The 17,500-nt window shown below is 38.0% G+C and overlaps 2 protein-coding genes across 4 annotated transcripts; one reads left to right on the top strand and one right to left on the bottom strand.

The window, feature by feature from the left end:
• The first annotated feature begins 2,042 nt into the window (after positions 1-2,042).
• Positions 2,043-12,433, top strand: LOC108054107 (uncharacterized). Of its 3 annotated transcripts, XM_044393108.2 has the most exons (7): positions 2,043-2,252; positions 2,441-2,511; positions 9,130-9,298; positions 9,358-9,635; positions 10,718-10,978; positions 11,332-11,451; positions 11,999-12,433. In XM_044393108.2, exons 2-7 carry the CDS (start codon positions 2,452-2,454, stop codon positions 12,122-12,124), a joined length of 1,014 nt encoding a protein of 337 aa, XP_044249043.1. In that variant the 5' UTR covers positions 2,043-2,252; positions 2,441-2,451; the 3' UTR covers positions 12,125-12,433. The 3 variants fall into 3 exon arrangements, with proteins under 3 accessions (XP_044249043.1, XP_070070044.1, XP_070070045.1); XM_070213943.1 differs by lacking the exon at positions 10,718-10,978; XM_070213944.1 differs by lacking the exons at positions 10,718-10,978; positions 11,332-11,451; positions 11,999-12,433 and adding an exon at positions 9,691-9,840.
• On the bottom strand, positions 6,054-8,110 carry LOC108054108 (uncharacterized). Its single transcript, XM_017136870.3, has 2 exons — positions 7,714-8,110; positions 6,054-7,650 (listed from the first exon to the last, which is right to left on the bottom strand). Exons 1-2 carry the CDS (start codon positions 7,948-7,950, stop codon positions 7,456-7,458), a joined length of 432 nt encoding a protein of 143 aa, XP_016992359.1. The 5' UTR covers positions 7,951-8,110; the 3' UTR covers positions 6,054-7,455.
• Positions 12,434-17,500: the final 5,067 nt, after the last annotated feature.

Below are 17,500 nucleotides of genomic sequence, written 5' to 3'. Positions count from 1 at the left end.
CTTTTTGGTGGCATTTGATTTCGGCCATCGCATTCTAAATTATCCAGCACGTGCGCTGCGGATTTGGCCAAAATAAAAATCGGAGCCAGAGGCAGAGGCACATTAAAACACACCCGACTCTGTTTGTCATTTGAATACCTAATGAACAAATCGCTGGGACAAAAGAAGAGAGTCCAACGGCGTTAAATTGGGAATGGAATGGATGGGTAGTCGAGTCCAAAATCAGCCAGGCGAATTGGAGAAACCCCAAAAGAGAAAAACATCTATAATGGAAACTTAGCCGAAAAAATAAAAACAAGAGAGAACGCTATAGTCGGGTTGGTGTCCCGACTATCTAATACCCGTCACTCAGCTAAAGGGAGTGCGAACGCTGTGTCGGGTTGGTGTCCCGACTAATAATCGTAACTCAGCTAAAGGGAGTGCGAGGGAGATAGATATACGTTGACAATTTATAAAGCGTATAACTTTTTAATGAATGGTCCGATTTGAAAAATGTCTTCTACATTTCGATAGGTATAAATATACACAACAAAATTGCATTTATACTTCTCGAAAATCTTTAAAGATGTGGGCGCAGGACCCATTTTAAAATCGTTAGTGGGCGATTGTGGGCGTTAGAGGGGGCGTGGCGCTCGGCTAAAATAAACTTGCGCTGCGTAGGAAGCCAAAGAATATGTGTGGGAAATCTCAACCTTCTAGCTTTTGTAGTTTCCGAGATCTCAGCGTTCATACAGACAGACAGACGGACAGACAGACGGACAGACGGACAGACGGACAGACGGACAGACGGACATGGCTAGATCGACTCGGCTAGTGACCCTGATCAAGAATATATATACTTTATGGGGTCGGAAACGCTTCCTTCTAGCTGTTACATACTTTTGCACGAATCTAGTATACCCTTTTACTCTACGAGTAACGGGTATAAAAACAGATTCAATGCTTATTAATTTGTCCGGCTGCAATTGGCAAACCCAATTTGCCTGCAGCTTCGTTGAAGCGTGAACGAAAATAAGACCAAAGCCGAATTTATGGCCAAATTCAGTCAATTGCACACCACTTGTAAGCCAACAAAAAGTGGCCCCAAAAACCGGTTTGCCAATATTCGCCAAATCGGATGCACTTAATGGGGCCTATGAGTAATGTAGTAGTTTTCCAACCATTGTTTGATTCAGTAACTCCGAGTTATGCCTGGCAAATCTGAGGTTAAAATAGATTATCTCTGAGGGTTAATCGATTGCTCATGGCAATGCACTTTGGCTTATGGTTTATTAATATAAGTATTGATTGATTCCTATGAAATTTTAGTTTCCGATTAGTTAAGAAACACAATAAATGAGGTTTTATTTTAAGAACTGTGATATTTCCTATTTAAATTTAATTCACGATTTCTGTCAATTTTTAGCTTTCTAATTTATGGATTTTCTGAAACCTTTTTATTTGGGTATTATAAGTTTGAAGCCTAAATGTAACTTGATTTTTGCATAAAATTATATGTATTGTTTCACAATTGCTAAAAGATTAGTAAAAGTAATCAAAATAATAAAGAAAATATGGATTTTTTCCTTTTCTATTTTATTTAAAGTTTTTGAGAATTTTTAATCTAAAAAAAACTAACATATTCCTTAAATTAAAGTTTTCTCTTAGGAATTTTGTTGTATTTGGTTTCTCATAACTCCCAGAACTTGCCTAAATTTTATATTTTCTAGTGCTGAATCTCAGAACAGACCACTGACCACAAAAACCAAGCTAGTCCGTCATGTCTGAGTTGTTGCCGAATTCTCACCGAGTTGTTAGGACAGGTGCGGGCAAAGTGCTAATAGGTCGCCGAAACACAGTAACACCACATACAGTAAACATTTCCAAAAATCTTGCATCATCATTGCAGCGTCCAGAGTTCCCTGCACATCGTCTTCAAAGATAATAACCTATACTATAATACTATAAGCAAAAGGAAAGAGGAAGCGACCAGAATCAAGTGCGGCTCCTATATAAATAGACGCGTGCATATGAAATTGCGACACAATTCCAGTTTCGCGAGGCATTACAAGCCGCAGACAGTAGACATCAGACAGCAGACGGTAGATTCCATTCCCCTTCGGCAGAATTCAAGTTTAAGCCCGGCTCAAGCCACTCGACCACTCAGTTCAAAGCGAAATCGCGACGCGACAACAACGGCCGCTCAGACCGAGAGAAATATAAGAAAAATATATAAATAAAATTATAATAAACGGAAGGCATCTTAGAAAAAGGTACAACAAAGAGCTGAAGCTTTGTTAATTAATCAGAAACAGAAAAGTTGAGTTCGCATGTGAAAGCCCCGCAATTATGCTGGGCCGCTCCCCTTGATAAGTGCGAGGAAGAATTCTTCGGGACGCGACTCGCATACAAACTACTGACTCGCCTGGAATTGATTCCAATTTCGGATTTTGTTTTCTAGGTGTGCGCAGAATGTTCGTCTTACTTGGAGCACTCTGTCTGATGCAGACGGTGAGCTTGGTGCCAGCCCAGGTGAGTCCTCCCGATTCCGGTTCCCAAAAATTAATTAAGGCAGTCGCCGACTGACACCTGCCACCAAACTGAAGCGCATTGTTGGCCAAAACTCGTCCGTTGGCCAAGTGCTGCGGCTTGAAATTATTTTAATTACTTCGCAGTCAGGCAGCTTTATGGGTTCTATAGGTTTGCGACCGATTTACGTTTATTCTGAGATCAAACTTCTGAGTAAATAAATTGAAACGCAGCTGACTCACTGAAATTCCATCAGCCAGATGATTTTCTCTCCTCTAATTGACGGAAAATTCATCAACTTGATTAATAGATCAATCGATGAATTGCATTTCCAGTCGTTTAGGCAGAGAAAAGTATATAGTAACAAAAATGATTTTTTTTTTAAATATTTAGAAATTTTATAAAATATTATTAAGTCATTTACAAAGAGAATAAGTTAATGTTCTAAAAATATTTACTTAAATTTCTATAAATTTTTTTAAAGAATCAACGTACTTGCAAATCAATTAAATAACTTTTCTAACGCGCCTTAAAATAATTAAATAAATAATAAAAGCCAACTTCTATAAATCTTCCAAATTAATTTTAAACTATTTACTGACAGATTACATTAATTAAATTACGTAATAAAAAGAGTAAGAACTTAAACGTTAAAACATACTTTTATTTCATTCTTTTACAAACCAAATTCCTTAATTATTTCATGGAATACGCCATTCCAAGTAATTTCTGTGCATTCAAAAAAGATCCATCTCAATTCCTGGCATTTAGCGAGATTAAATTCCTTGGATTTCCGCCGGAAAAACGATTTATACCCCGTAGAGTGCTGTCCACCACAAAATGGAAATTCTGCATTAGAACCACTGGCCATCAGTTTCGCATCGCGGAAATCAATGCCATTGCCATGGCCTGTCGATGATTTTATTTTGGCTGTGGTCCGTGGCCACAAATTCAGGGGAAACGGCGACAGTGCAATATTCGATTTTAGCGTGAACTTTTTGAATGGCCTAAACCGTTGCACAATGTCCGTTCGGTAATGAAGAATTTTTAGTACGCGATTTCGCAACACGCCGCGCCTTTAATTGCAGGCCAAGGCAAATGCTCGCTCGGTTTTCTTACCTCGTAATGCCTGGATTTTACCTGCAATTACACGGCACAACCATCTAAACTCAACTCAACACCACTCGCTTATCATTAATCTTGGCTTCACGAGCCGCGACCAACTATTATACATCATTTTAATAACTGCCGCTGGTTTAGTGGTCGCCGCTTTAGTGGCCACCTTGAACTTTGGCTGCCTGGGCTAACTAATATCAATTTAATTGCATTTTTCACCACCGATTACTCATACGCAGTGTTGCACACAACTTGCACAAAGGGTAAAATATAGTGTCGGTATTTTATGGTAATTTAGGGTTATAGGCGGAAATATCTTAAATATATCGTGTTTAATGGTTTCTAATTCATTAGTTTTTCGTGGGCATTTAAAAGAGAATGGATGTTCTTTTGTTCTTTTGCGCAATACAATGTCAATCTATTATTATTTATTTTTTAAAGCAAAAATGACTGAATATAAACTTTTCTTAGACCACTTAGGGGTATATATAAAAATACAAGTAAATTCTTTTTAGTTTCACAACTTTTCAAAAGACATCAATCTTTTCCATTTGCGGTTTCTTAAAAGATTTTGCTAGTACCTTACCATTTCTTGTTATTTCAAGTGAAAGCTAAGCATTTGACAACTTTAAGGTGAACTCATCTGACCAAAGGAATTTTCACACATCTTGCCTGAAAATTATATTCTCCAACACACTTTTTCACCCTCAAGCACCTTTTTCTATTGTTTTCTTTCATTGAGATTTTTTTTGTGACAGAAAAGTTTATTTCTGTTTGCGGCTTGAGGGCTAAAAGAAATTAGATTTTAATCAACGCATGCATGAAATTTGCATTTACCAGCTAAATGGAAAAACCCCAAATAAATTTTTTGTTTATGTTCTATGCGGGTCGTGGGAATTGAAATTAAGAGCACACGTAAAAAGTCCTGATAAGGGTTTACCGCCCGACCGGCGAAGGTTACAATTTGAGGCGGCCATTCCCAGGAATTCATGCAAATTATTAGCCATTCACTCCATTCCGTTCCATTCGCAGGCTCAACCAAGAAATCCTTTCAGTTCTTTCTCTATCTTTGTGGGTCATGACCCAAGCTTATGAATTTCCGAAACTGCTGGCGGCAATCTTTAATCTCCCGGTGGGAGAACACAATTGTGAAACTTTACTGTCAACTTAAATTAGCCAAACACAATTGTGGTATTTTGCTGTCAACTCGGAATGGCCATTTGGCGATTTTTATCAGGCAAATGGATGTTCTGCAAATATGGCAAATGGCAAATGAAAACATCTACTACCTGCAGATTGTGGACATGTAAAAACATTTAAATTGTTCCAGGCAAATATTGAACAATGCAAACAAAAGTTCTGCTTATTGTTTGGCTAAATGAATTTGCTCAATTATATATATACAATTCTGTTGTTTACACACCGGTAAAATAATTCAATTATTTAGTTAATTTACCCACCCAGTTTGCCAGTAAAATACAAAAAGTTTTTGCTAGCTTACACAGAACACGAGTACAATTTCATAAAACATTGCTTTGTTTTGGGGGAAACTTTTTAATATCCTTCTACATACTGCGTTTTCATTTAATAAAGTTGATTTAGTTATAACATTTCATATTTTCTCTGTGTTAAGAGTGCTTTTCATCATTTTAAATTACTATAAGTGCGTAGATAGAGCTCATGTTTGGCACTATAAGCTTTAAACGGCTTACTTTGCACTTGGCAGCAGTGGGAAGGAGCTTTTCGAGGATTAGCCGAATTGCAGGGGTAAAAAAGAAAAAAGATAATGTGACAGCGGCTTACAGGTTTCTTTATAATTCGGTTCCAACTTACATAGTTGTCAGCCTCATTTCCATAGAAATATAAAAAACCCGACAGCCTCTAAGCGGCGTCCAAACTTCACAGCCACTTGCAACTTTTCAATTTAAATATTATTATTTTTGAAGCGACTTTTCAGTGTCAGTTGCAAAGTTTACAGTCGAAAGAGCAACTAAATTAGTTTTGTATAAAATTTCGCCATGATTAAAAGTTATCGTTATTATAACGACTACGACAATATTACAGTATATTACAAAACAATATTAAATGGTCGATTTCACTCAAGATAATATTTAATGAACGCTGACGTAGGAGGTTCAGTGTCACTGATGATTACTTTTGTACTTGCAACTCTTGATAACACTAGTTTACAAAATAATATTCTTGGTGTGCTCCCCACCAATTGATGGCAAATTCTGTTAGTCTTGGACCCCTAGATCACGAAAATAGCATTAATTTTTTTTTCGATGGCACAGTTTTTTTTTAAAGATTTTTTAAAGTTAGAAATGTTAAATTTCTGACTTTTTTCGAATTTCTTCTTATATCTCGGCAGATATCCACCCGATTGGGCCAGTTTTAGTTTTATTTTAAAGTCAATAGATCAGAGCTTAACTTTGCCATACAGATCAATATGATTGGATAAGTAATGGCAGCGCAGAAACTTGACAAAGATGAAAAATGTGTTTTTTGGTCGACTGTAAGTCGGCTGTATATATCGTAAAAACTCGAAATAAATCCGTTGAAAAATCATAATGGGTACAAACTTAAAGTTTACATCCTATCGAATAAAACAAGCCGGATATGGCCCAAATCCATGCAAAACTGGATTTATGGTGGATTTTTAAAGTTCATATTTTTTCCACTTTTTTCGGTTGACAGAGTCCAAATTTAAGTTTTATCATAGGCGGCGACATGTAAACAAAAATGAGTGGTGACGACAGCCGGGTCAAAAAATAGCTAAATTTAAAAGATAGAAAATTATAAAATAAATTTAAGTTCTGAAAATTCCTTTAAAATACAAAATTGCTTGCGTTATGACTGTGAGTATTTTTAATTAAGTACTATCCATTTGGATAATTCATTCTTATGAAAAAAGTAACCTTAATTTCAAAAATTAAATTCACTTTAATAATTTTCTAGCTTTTAAATATCTGATTTAGCTATTTAGTGACCCGGCTGCCAACACCACTCATTTTTGTTTACATGTCGCCGCCTATGATAAAACTTAAATTTGGACTCTGTCAACCGAAAAAAGTGGAAAAATATGAACTTTAAAAATCCACCATAAATCCAGTTTTGCATGGATTTGGGCCATATCCGGCTTGTTTTATTCGATAGGATGTAAACTTTAAGTTTGTACCCATTATGATTTTTCAACGGATTTATTTCGAGTTTTTACGATACATACAGCCGACTTACAGAGGACCAAAAAACACATTTTTCATTATTGTCAAGTTTCTGCGCTGCCATTACTTATCCAATCATATTGATCTGTATGGCAAAGTTAAGCTTTGATCTATTGACTTTAAAATAAAAATAAAACTGACCCAATCGGGTGGATATTTGCCGAGATATAAGAAGAAATTCGAAAAAAGCCAGAAATTTAACATTTCAAACTTTAAAAAATCTTTAAAAAAAATCTGTGCCATCGAAAAAAAAATTAGTGCTATTTTCGTGATCTAGGGGTCCAAAACTAACAGAATTTGCCATCAATTGCTGGGGAGCATTTCGGCTGTAAACTAGTGTAATAGCATACTTATATCTATATAAATAGAATTGTTTAAATAAAATTAAATTACAATTATACTATTAAATATAAAACTTCAAATTAAATAAAAATCCTTTTTTTTTTTGTAAAAATATTAAAAAAATGAAAGAAATTTAAAATGATTCTTTTAAATAACACTTTGAATATAGAATTTTTTGCACCTTAGCTTGCACAGCTGAAAGTTCTTTGTTAATTAGTATTTACAACTTCTAAAGAGCTTACTCCAATAAGATAACAGAGACACCTTATAGCTCCACTCCATAGAGGGACACCTCGAGATGAGCTGGTTGTTCAGGTTTCTCCTCCTTGGAACCCTGAAGCCTCCTGCAATGAAGGACCACAAACTGCTGGCCAATGCCGCCTGCGGTGAGATGAGCCTCGGCTCCTCCGTCCAGATCCTCAACATGTATGCCCGTAATTCGGTAGTTATCGCTGGCATTCTGTCGGAGATTCCCAAGGAGATTAAGCAATTTGCAGGTTGAGCGGCCTGATATAAATCTCACCTGCGAGCCGTAGACGAGATCTTGGCCCGGGGTACTCGGCGTTAGGTAAACATCTTCGGTGTGCAGCACACTGGCGTATTTGTTGACATGTCCCCAGGTGACCGAGGCGGCATTGCCGAGCAACACCTGCCCAGGCAGCAGAAGCACCGACCACAGCAGCCACATCGGAAACATCCAAAACATCACTGGCAACCGCTGACGGCCTCTGAATTCCCACTCCCTCGCTTCTGTCAACATGACAACATGTGTCCGCCCTTCTGGTCTCAGATTGTGATTCTTGTTCTGATGATGATTCTGATTCAGCTCCTCCACCTTATAAGCCACCACCACCTCCTCCTCCACTGCTAGTCGGCGTGTGAAACTCAAATGAGCTGCCGTCAGGAGGCCAAGTTAAATATTGTCGTTGTGTCTGCCTGGAAAAACTGTTATCAGCGTCAGGTGTGTGGGCTCTCTCGTTCGTTCTCTTTTGGCCACAGCCATTTACTTTATTGTCACACTTTCGGTACCCTAACATCTGGGGTAGTATGGAATATAGGGTGGGAATGTTAAAGAACTTAAAACTAAGTTTTTGTCATTCTAAAATGTGCATTATAATGATTTTAAAAATGTAGTTTATATATTAAAGTAGATAACTAAAAATACGTGATCTCAATAAAAATATAAGTATTTATTTATTTTAAAAGCCATTTAATGGTTAGAAAAAATAAGTGAAATGAAGGCACTAGAATTTTAAGAGTTAGGGCATTTATAGGTCACCAAAACACAGTAGAAACTCCAACCCATTTGTTTGCTTGGGTTTGTTGAGCTAGCTGTTAACTGTCACAATTATTGATAACTTCTTTGGAGCTCGCTCGTTGCTCTCATTACCGGAGTTTCACTATCTAGCACAACAGCACTCTCCCAACAATTATCGTTATCGTCGAATCGATGTTGTGTAGCTGGGTGTTATGCCCAGCTTATCTTTAGTTCTTTACATTTTAATTTTCCCTTTTTGTTCTCTCTCGGATGACGGCTAAACGAACTGTGCAAATATTTATCAACAATTCTGAACTGACTGAATGTCTGCGCTGCGAAACTTTCAACCTTCACCGATTTGAGCCGTTGAGAAATTCCGCTTAAATTGATTAACACACAGCAACACAACACACACAAAATATTTACAAAACTTAGTTAAGCGGGCACAAAGGGTGTTTGCCTGCTTTTTCCGCGCCAGGCCAAAGTTGGGCCACAACTTTACAACTATTAGTGAAAAGGACGGACAAAACATCTTGGGCCGAAAAGTTTTCAGAGGGGTAGGGGAGGGGGTTTGAGCCAAATGCGAAGGTCGTGGCTAACTTTGAATAGCATTAAGTATACGCAACGTGCCCAGAACTTTGTGCCAAAACTCTCACATTTTCACATTCCCATCCGCCATAGCTGATTACACTGCGCGACGGCAAGGTGGGCGTGAATTTTGCAGGATTTCACGCGGATGCGGGACTCGGAGGACTCCTAACGGGCAACTCTGCCCACGGCGGACTCAGCGCCTCCGCGGGAACTCCATGGGGTGCGAGGGCAGCCGCCGGTCTCGGTGGCAATCTGGATGGTAAGTGCTGCCCCCTAATTGATTCGATTTACACACACAACCCACTTATTTTCCCGCAGGACGAGCCGCCGGCGTAGGCTATGCCGCCGCCCAGGCAAATCCTTCGGTGGGAGCCAGTGCCCTTTTGGGCGGCAGTGCCGGGGAACGCGGCTATATCGGTGCCGAGGCCCACAGCCCGGGTCGCAGCGTGGTCTCCTCCTCCTCTCAGTCCCACCACCTGGTTCAGCCGGCAGTTCCTGAAAACCCCGCCCCCGCTTCGCCCACTTCGGGTCCTGTCGTCACCAGCCACATCCAGAAGGTCAAGCCACCCAAGAAGTACTCGCTGATCCACCAAGATGTAAGTAACAATCAAGGTTGGGAGTAAATATAAGAAAAGCTTATTACTTTCACAGGATACAAACTAGAAACTATTTCATTATTCATTTTCATATCAGCGGTTTCCGAATTAGGATTTATGTAAATGGTTCTTAGATTCAAGGGGAAAGTTTGGATTATCTTTGGTTTAGGTAGTTTAGTTCTTTTTACTTATAAAATGCTCCAATTCTTTGTATTCTATCTTTTTTCTTTCCAATAAAAACAAATTAATAGGGATTTAAACAGGGATAGTTTATAGTAATTAACAATTTAAAAGAAAATAAATTATAAGAAAAACCGTAAGCAAAATGAAAAATATAAAAATAAAAATATTTATTTGAATGATATTTACCTTTTGAATATTATTATAATTATTCCTTAAGTTTTACAGAATCAATAAAAAAAATTAAAATTATTATTTGAACAAAAAGGAAATATCGCCCAATTAATTTTTTTTATTTTTATATTTTTACTCTTGCTCAAAGTCCGAACAAAATTGTGATATTTTTTTTTACTTCTTATCAATGTAACCCAATTTTTAATTACGCACATACAAATTTTTATGAATTTACAAACTAGTTTTTTTAAGAGCTCTTAAAAAAGGTAACCAAATATCAGCTAGTTTTAACTTTTTACGCCAGCTTACGTTTAATTTACGATGACTTTAACATCCGGTTAAGAACAATCAGAAATGTATAAACAACTCAAAAAGTAAGGCAATCGAAAATTTTATAGAATGTTTACAGGAAATCAGGAAGTATTAAAAGTGTTTTGCCCAACAGTTTTAAGCATCAGTTTAAGTCGAAAAGTTTTCTAAAGGATTTTCAAAAAGTGAAGTTATCTCATTTCGTGTGAAACTTTGGTGGTAAAGTAAAATTAAAGGGAAATCGAGGCCAAAATGGCTTTTCAATTGCGCAATTCGTGGCAATAAATCCGCAATCCCCGACTAGTATTTAACTAGGACGTGCGGTTAAATATTGATCAATGCCCTCGTGTCGGCGAACCAACAACAAGCAATCAATCCAATCCAATGCAATCCACCCCTCCACGCCATTGATGTTTTAGCCGGACCGCAGCGAAATCATTGAAAATCATGTTAAAGCGGCCGCAGATGCCGATGCGGTGGATAAACACCCGCCCACCGCTTTTCCGGCTTTTCCTGCTGCCCCGCCCACTTCGTTGATAATTGTCAAGCGACCACGCCCACATGCAAAGCGACAACGTCAGCGGCAACGTGTCGTATACGTGATGCAGCAGCAGCAGCCGCAGGAGCAACACATTCCCGAGGAGGAAGCCCAAAAGGACGAGCCGCAGTCGACCGTTGAGGTAACACCAACTGCGGTGCGGACATAGATACACAGATACTGATACAAATACACCAGCACACAGATACTGGCCTGCACACACACACAAAACAAATTGTTGGCTTTTTGGTGGAGAGCTCTCTGGAAGCCAAAACTTTCGCTTTGAGGCTGTAATTTTATTTGAAAACATTTGCGGACAATGTAGGCGGTGGTTGGAGGCGGGGCCACCTGCTGCTACCGTGGCAATATTATTATTTCTGTGAAACATATTTTAATACAATTTTAATTTGCAAACCCCCGCCCCACCTGCATGTGATGCCCTCTCGTCCTTTGCAAAGTAATTTCGGTAACTTATGAATATCTTACCGTCCACAGGTGAAGAGCGAGGCCAAGGCTGTCCAGGTCCACAAGTACAAGTCCGTCCAGCGACCTCAGTCCGTGAACAATCGCTTCCTGGCACCTCAAGCCCAAGGACCCGTGGGTCTGGCCCTCGATGTAAGTTTAAATAAGTGGGGCATATAAAGCATAGCTTATGCAGAAACGCCATTCAACCAATAATCCATTTAAAATAAGTTGCTTTTTTAATGAATAAGAAATTCTGTGGCACACCGGAATAACATATATTTTTTCAGATCGTTAAAACAAAAAAAAAAAGTATTTTCAAAAAAACATTTTAATTTTAAATTAAAAAAATATGATATATATGCACATATTACAAAAATATCATAATCGATTGACACTCAAACCTTTTCATTTCTAAAGAAACTTTCGCTAATAAAAAAAATAGTAAAATCCAATAAAAAATGGAAATAAAATACGCCATTTTGGAAAAAAATGATTTCCCGGAAAATAATGTTTTGATGTCCAATGCGAACGTTTTTTAACTATGGGCTTTGATTTAATGCAATTATGTTTAAAAAACTCAGCTATTAAATTAAATGTTTACCTAAAATTGTAGTCCTTTAAAAAAATTATATGTTTTCGTGGATTTTTTTTAAATTAAAATATTAAATAAAATATATATATAAAATCTTCTTTTCAGATCCCCATTGGCATCCTGCGTTCGCTGCAGCAATCTTTGGGCGCCTTAACTGGTGCCGTAGCCCCTGCCCCTGCCCCTCAACAACCTGCAGTTGCAGTTGCAGCTGCTGCGGCCAACGCTCACTAAGTTCGAAAAATAACTAGAATTATAGTCACGGTATTTTTAAGATCCCCTTAATGCATAAAACAACCAGTGGAAATTAATAAAGCGTTTACGCAAAAGACAAAACAAATTTGATTGAGTAAAGATAAACAACGAACTAAATATGCCATCACTCAGCTGACAAAAGCATTTTGCAAGCTGAGAAGGCAAATAATTTTAAGGCTCAGTAAGCACAGTAAATACATTTCCAATAAACTATTTAAAACTTATCAATGTAATAAATAAAGCTCAGTTGCAGTTTAAGAAATTGTGTAGATACATAAAAGTTAACAAGCCAACAAGTTTTTTCATTGTGAAAAAAACGGATTTGCAAAATCCCACTTATGTACACTTGCGATTTAATTGATGTGTACTGTAACATGAGTTTTCCTTGGAATCTTCTTGGCAAATTGGTTTTTAGATAATTTCGTGAACTAATTGAAAGTGTTAAAAGCTGACACGTGTTGTATCTGATGTTCACCGCTTTTTCTGCCGAAATTTCAAGTAGAAAATCACAGGCTGAGTCGAATTTCGGCTTATCCCCTAAGCACTGCACACACACACTTTCCTGGGAAGTGTCGAGAAATAATTAAATGTTGTGTACATACTTTTCGTTCTGAAAATCGAATGGAAAATCAAGCTTCCGGCTTATCCGTCACTTATTTACGTTGGTCAAAGCACTTAGGCACTGGGAACTCTTGGTTTCCAAGTGATTGCCTGCCAGTAGAACTCAACTCTTTCCTGCCTTGTTTGTTGTTGATTAAAAGGGTCTTTCGCCATTAAATCAAATGCCACAACACAATGCAGGGAAATGAATTGAAATGGCATCCGCATATGAGGACGAAACCACATATTGCCGACAGGAACTGAGAAAATTCGCTGGAAAATTCAAGTTGGAAGGCACAGGGCCTGTTTATTTAGGAAATGTGTGTGTTCTAGTGTGTGTTGGAGATCCAGACCTCAGACAAGATACGGCACACACACACTATACCGTACACCACTAAGTGTGAGAGAGCAAAATATTTCACACTCTGCAACCGCAGGCAGTTGGGTGCCCCAAATTTAGATGGCGTGTATGCCACAAAATGGAGAATGGAGGGGGGAATCACACGTAAATGAATGCACGGTACAGACTACAGACTACAACATGCATTGTGTGAATGTGCTTAAATGCTCGGGGCTTTTATGCTCTTAACCCCTCGAAAAGTCACGGCTTGTCGACTGGCCATGGGGTCAGTTTGTTTAGGCACCCGGCATTCACATCCTCCAGCGGCCATAGTGGCCGCTATTTAAATTTCTTAATTAGTGCTTGGCCGACAATTTATTGCCCGTTAGTCGTTAGTCGGTGTACTAAGCACTCAATGGGTAGCCTTCATGTAGGTATGCCGGAGCAACAGGCTTGTATGGCCTCGTGCATTTTTCCTTCACTGTAAAGGGGACAAATTAAATGAAAACAGGAAGGAACAAGCTATTGTTGGCTATTATGCAAACTGGAAACAGATTGCTCCTTGTCGAGGCTGTTTTTCAAGACAAAGCGACTGGATAAGACTTTCATTTCAGTCTTTTAAAGCTAGAAAGTTCTTAAATCTTCAGAAAAACTCTTAAAATTTTGTAAGGCATAAATTTTAAAGCTCAGTAGCTAGAAATTTACAATGCTAATTTGACTTATTAGCAAAAGGCATGAATAAATCACCCTCCTAAAGAACCTAGAAGCTACACCAGAAACACCTTATGTCCAATTAATAAGCTCGCATATATCACTTTAATTAAAAATAATATCCCTACTAATTTTGCTCCAACGAAACTCAGGATACCGCAGATACGCTCATAACTTAAATTTCTTTAAAAACCAAAAAATGCCCCAAAGATATATGGCCTATAATGTTATGCATATAGACATAGTTGGGTTTTTTATTATACGTGTGGTGGCCCAAAATCAACAGGGCGTTTTGTGTGTGTTTTTTTTTTTTGTTGCTCTTTTGCCGAGGAGCCTGAAGGAAAAGCGGAGGAAAACCAAGAGCCCGGGGTCAAAGGCGGCGCAACTCGAGCTCGATTCGTGGGTCGCGGTTGCCTCATTAAATTTAACGCACGTGCCGCACAAATTATGTTTACCCACACATACAGACTTGCACTTATATACTCACACACACACACGCACGCAGTGTCCAACTGACATACATTTAAACATTTTCCTAATTTAGAGTTCGGTACAAAGAAAAACGTTAGTGGAGAATTGAAAAGGTTTTTGCTTTTTATTTTGTCTACAATTTACGTGGGCCTCAAGAACGAATGAATAGGTGGTAGGTTGAATCATTCAACAAATGTACTCACCCACACTCAACCTCACACACTTACACTTGCCCATCTACAAGGAAACCACACACACACACACTTGTGCTTATTAAGTTGCCCGAAGGTAGGCAACATAAAATTTCCGTAATTTCCCAACGAGGACCGCACTTCAAATTGAGCTGTTGAACTTTAAGTTGCAAACGAATCGAATTTCCCACACTTATATACATACCTTTTCCCATTTTTCCACTCTGCTTAATTGGAGAAAGCTAATTTTCTCTCGCTTTTTATTTGCCAGCAACTAATTCGCTTTTGATAGGTTTTCTAAAGGCAAAAGTTAAATTTTAAAGTTGCAAATAAATCAGAGCTAAAAGTACGATAAAATAAAAGATTTAGTGTAAAAATGTAATTAATCCTATTAATTATTAACAAAAGTAGGTTTCCATATACTTGATATTTAAAGGTGTTTTGAACATTAAGCTAAATTGTCATTATGTTTTAATTTTAAAAATTCTTAGAATGTTTTTTATTTTTAAAGTAAATTGTTTTCTTAGAAGGTTTTTTATTTTTCTTGAATATATATTATTTAAATTGTTTATTTAAAGAAGTTTTTTATGAAACAAATATTTTAAATATATTTACCTGCATATTTTATAAACAAACTTTAATTTTTTGATTGTAAATATCATCGAATCATATACAGCACCAAAATCTTTTAAACGCCGGAGGAAAATCGTTGCCGGGGACAACGGAGCGTATGCTTGATGTTCAACTTCATCGCCAGGTAACTAACTGCGGCAGTTATAAATATTCAGTGCCCCGGCTTACGCAGATCGAGTGCGAACTGCTAGAGCATAAATATTCATAAATTCAAGGGGACCTTATGTGGGAGTTGCAATCCTAAAAAAAATCAAAACGCTTCCAAACTTTCGAGTCGAGTCGCTGCTGTCGCTCTTCATTAAAGTTTTCTTGTACCTAAGCGGGGCAAATGGCTGTCCACATTTGCACGTGGCAACAAACAAACAAACAAACAAGCAGCCCACACAGTTTTGTACATATCCACATGAACAGTGTACATACAATACATGGCATCCAAATATGCGCTGTCTGTATTATTAATGAGTCGACTCCATTTAATTGAAGCAATGTGATTGCGGCCATTGCGACAGGTGGTAAAAGTGGGCGGTGGCTTGCCCTGATCCCAACGAGGCCGAAACACCTGCCATGTCTGGGCATATGCAAATTCGGTTTGCCACGTGCTCCGGGCTTCGGATTCCTGGATTCCTGGATTTCTTTTTCTTCCCCCCGGAACGTGGCCCCCCCGGCGGCTTCCTTTTCCGTGGAAATGTCCTCTTGTCAACTTTCAGTTCGTGGAAGCGATATTCTTAGCTTCAGCGGTTAAATTATGCGATTCTACCACAAGTTCATTACATTTTTAACCAGAAAAGGGAATTCATACGGAAAACTATTGTTTTAAGTAGGACTTTTAAATAAATATTTAAGTTTATTTTCCGAAATGTAAATTTAAAAAGTCAAGCTCAGTAAAGTAATATCGAAATATGTGCATTAAATAAAAGGTAAATTAAAATAACTAAAATTATAATTTAAACAAATATTAAAAATTTAAGAAATCTGTTTTGGTACAAATTTTAAATTTGTGTTTAAAAAATTTTAAAAATAAAATTAAATTAAATTAAATCTATGTTTAAAAGGAAAGTAATAAAAACTATTTTTAAATTAAATACAATCTTATATTTTTCAATTTTTTCACAAAAAACATTTCTTAAACCCAATTTTTTAGGTATTTCCGTCTTCGTTTCGCAACCTCTAAAATCATGGCACTTTAAATATTTTATGTTAAAACGTAAATAACCCAAACTAAAGTGTGTTCTGGGAACCCTTTATTTTCTGTGGCAACGCAATGAATAAAAGGGAAGGTATGGTCGAATGTACAGCTCAATAAATGGTGTACCTAAACTGCGAATCGTAAATTTCCTTGAGCTTAAGTTAACCGCAAATACTGAGAAACTCTGTCAACAGGTTCTTGCTGAAAACATTCATTTTCTTTTTCCCCTTAAGCGAATGCGGTAAGCAAAAAAGGTATTTAATGTTCTACATTATTCATTGAAATATTGAATTGATTTTTTTTGGAAATCAAAAGATGAAAATTCGCGATAAACCGCAAAAACACAGACCGCAAAATCTCTTTGGTCCCGAAATAACACAGATTTGAATCCAAAATAATTTAAGACTGCGGCCAGCAAAACGATCAAATTGCAACCTTTGTAAAAGAAAAAAAAACAAACAGCAAAAAGCCGGAGTTGAGTTACGCTGAAAAACGCGCAAAAATCGGAGGGGCAAAAATGTTTCCGCCCTTCGAGCTCCGCTGTGCAGTGCCTTTTGGTAATAAAATCATAAATCCCCGGACGAAAAGTGGGGGAAAAGGAAAGGAGTTGCCAAAAATACGGACTTCGGGTCAGGAAGCGGAAATTATGTTGGCCTGTCTTGGGCTTAACCTTTGTCTTCTGCGCTTTTTGCGTCTGAATCCTCGAATGGCGCCATGAATGATTGCAGTTTAAACTCCACCCGAGCTCACTTTTACACTTTCCGCGGAGTTTTTCCTTTCGCCTTTTCCGCGCCACCCCTTTTATGATGCTCCTTTCGGCTTGGTTACATTTTTATAGCTGCAACAGCAGCATAATTAATTTCATTTTACGGCGAGGCGAGTTGGCGAAAATGCATAAAGTCAATTAACTGAAAAAGCAGCCGGCGAGAACGGGAGAAGAGCCAGGGGCAAATCCCGAGGAAAGGATGCTCCCGAGAAGGACCAGGACCTCGATGGGTTGTAGTGGCTTAACTGGGCATGCCGTAAATAAATCAACGGGTCAAGTCGGCCTCGGGCATAAATTCCTGCTTCTTTGGCCAGAGAAGTCCATTATCCGAATGATAACTTGTATACAAGTGCTGATTCTCCGTGTTCACTGAATCTTCCAAGCGGAGCTAATGAAATCCAATTGAAATGAATTGTTTCCTGTGGAAATGCAGATTTACTTGCGTCGTGCTTTTCGT

Source organism: Drosophila takahashii, chromosome 2R (assembly GCF_030179915.1).
Source record: "Drosophila takahashii strain IR98-3 E-12201 chromosome 2R, DtakHiC1v2, whole genome shotgun sequence".
Lineage (NCBI taxonomy): Eukaryota > Metazoa > Arthropoda > Insecta > Diptera > Drosophilidae > Drosophila > Drosophila takahashii.
Note: the sequence above shows the minus strand (reverse complement) of the source record. Positions and strands in the feature narration are given on the sequence as shown.

Excerpts from the sequence above, each read along its gene's own strand:
- LOC108054108 (XM_017136870.3), bottom strand. The coding sequence starts at position 7,950 with ATGTTGACAGAAGCGAGGGAGTGGGAATTCAGAGGCCGTCAGCGGTTG. Across the intron at positions 7,651-7,713 it reads ATCTCGTCTACGGCTCGCAG|AATGCCAGCGATAACTACCG; the intron begins GTGAGATTTATA and ends AATCTCCGACAG.
- LOC108054107 (XM_044393108.2), top strand. The coding sequence starts at position 2,452 with ATGTTCGTCTTACTTGGAGCACTCTGTCTGATGCAGACGGTGAGCTTG. Across the intron at positions 2,512-9,129 it reads TGAGCTTGGTGCCAGCCCAG|CTGATTACACTGCGCGACGG; the intron begins GTGAGTCCTCCC and ends CATCCGCCATAG. Across the intron at positions 9,636-10,717 it reads ACTCGCTGATCCACCAAGAT|CCGGACCGCAGCGAAATCAT; the intron begins GTAAGTAACAAT and ends TTGATGTTTTAG.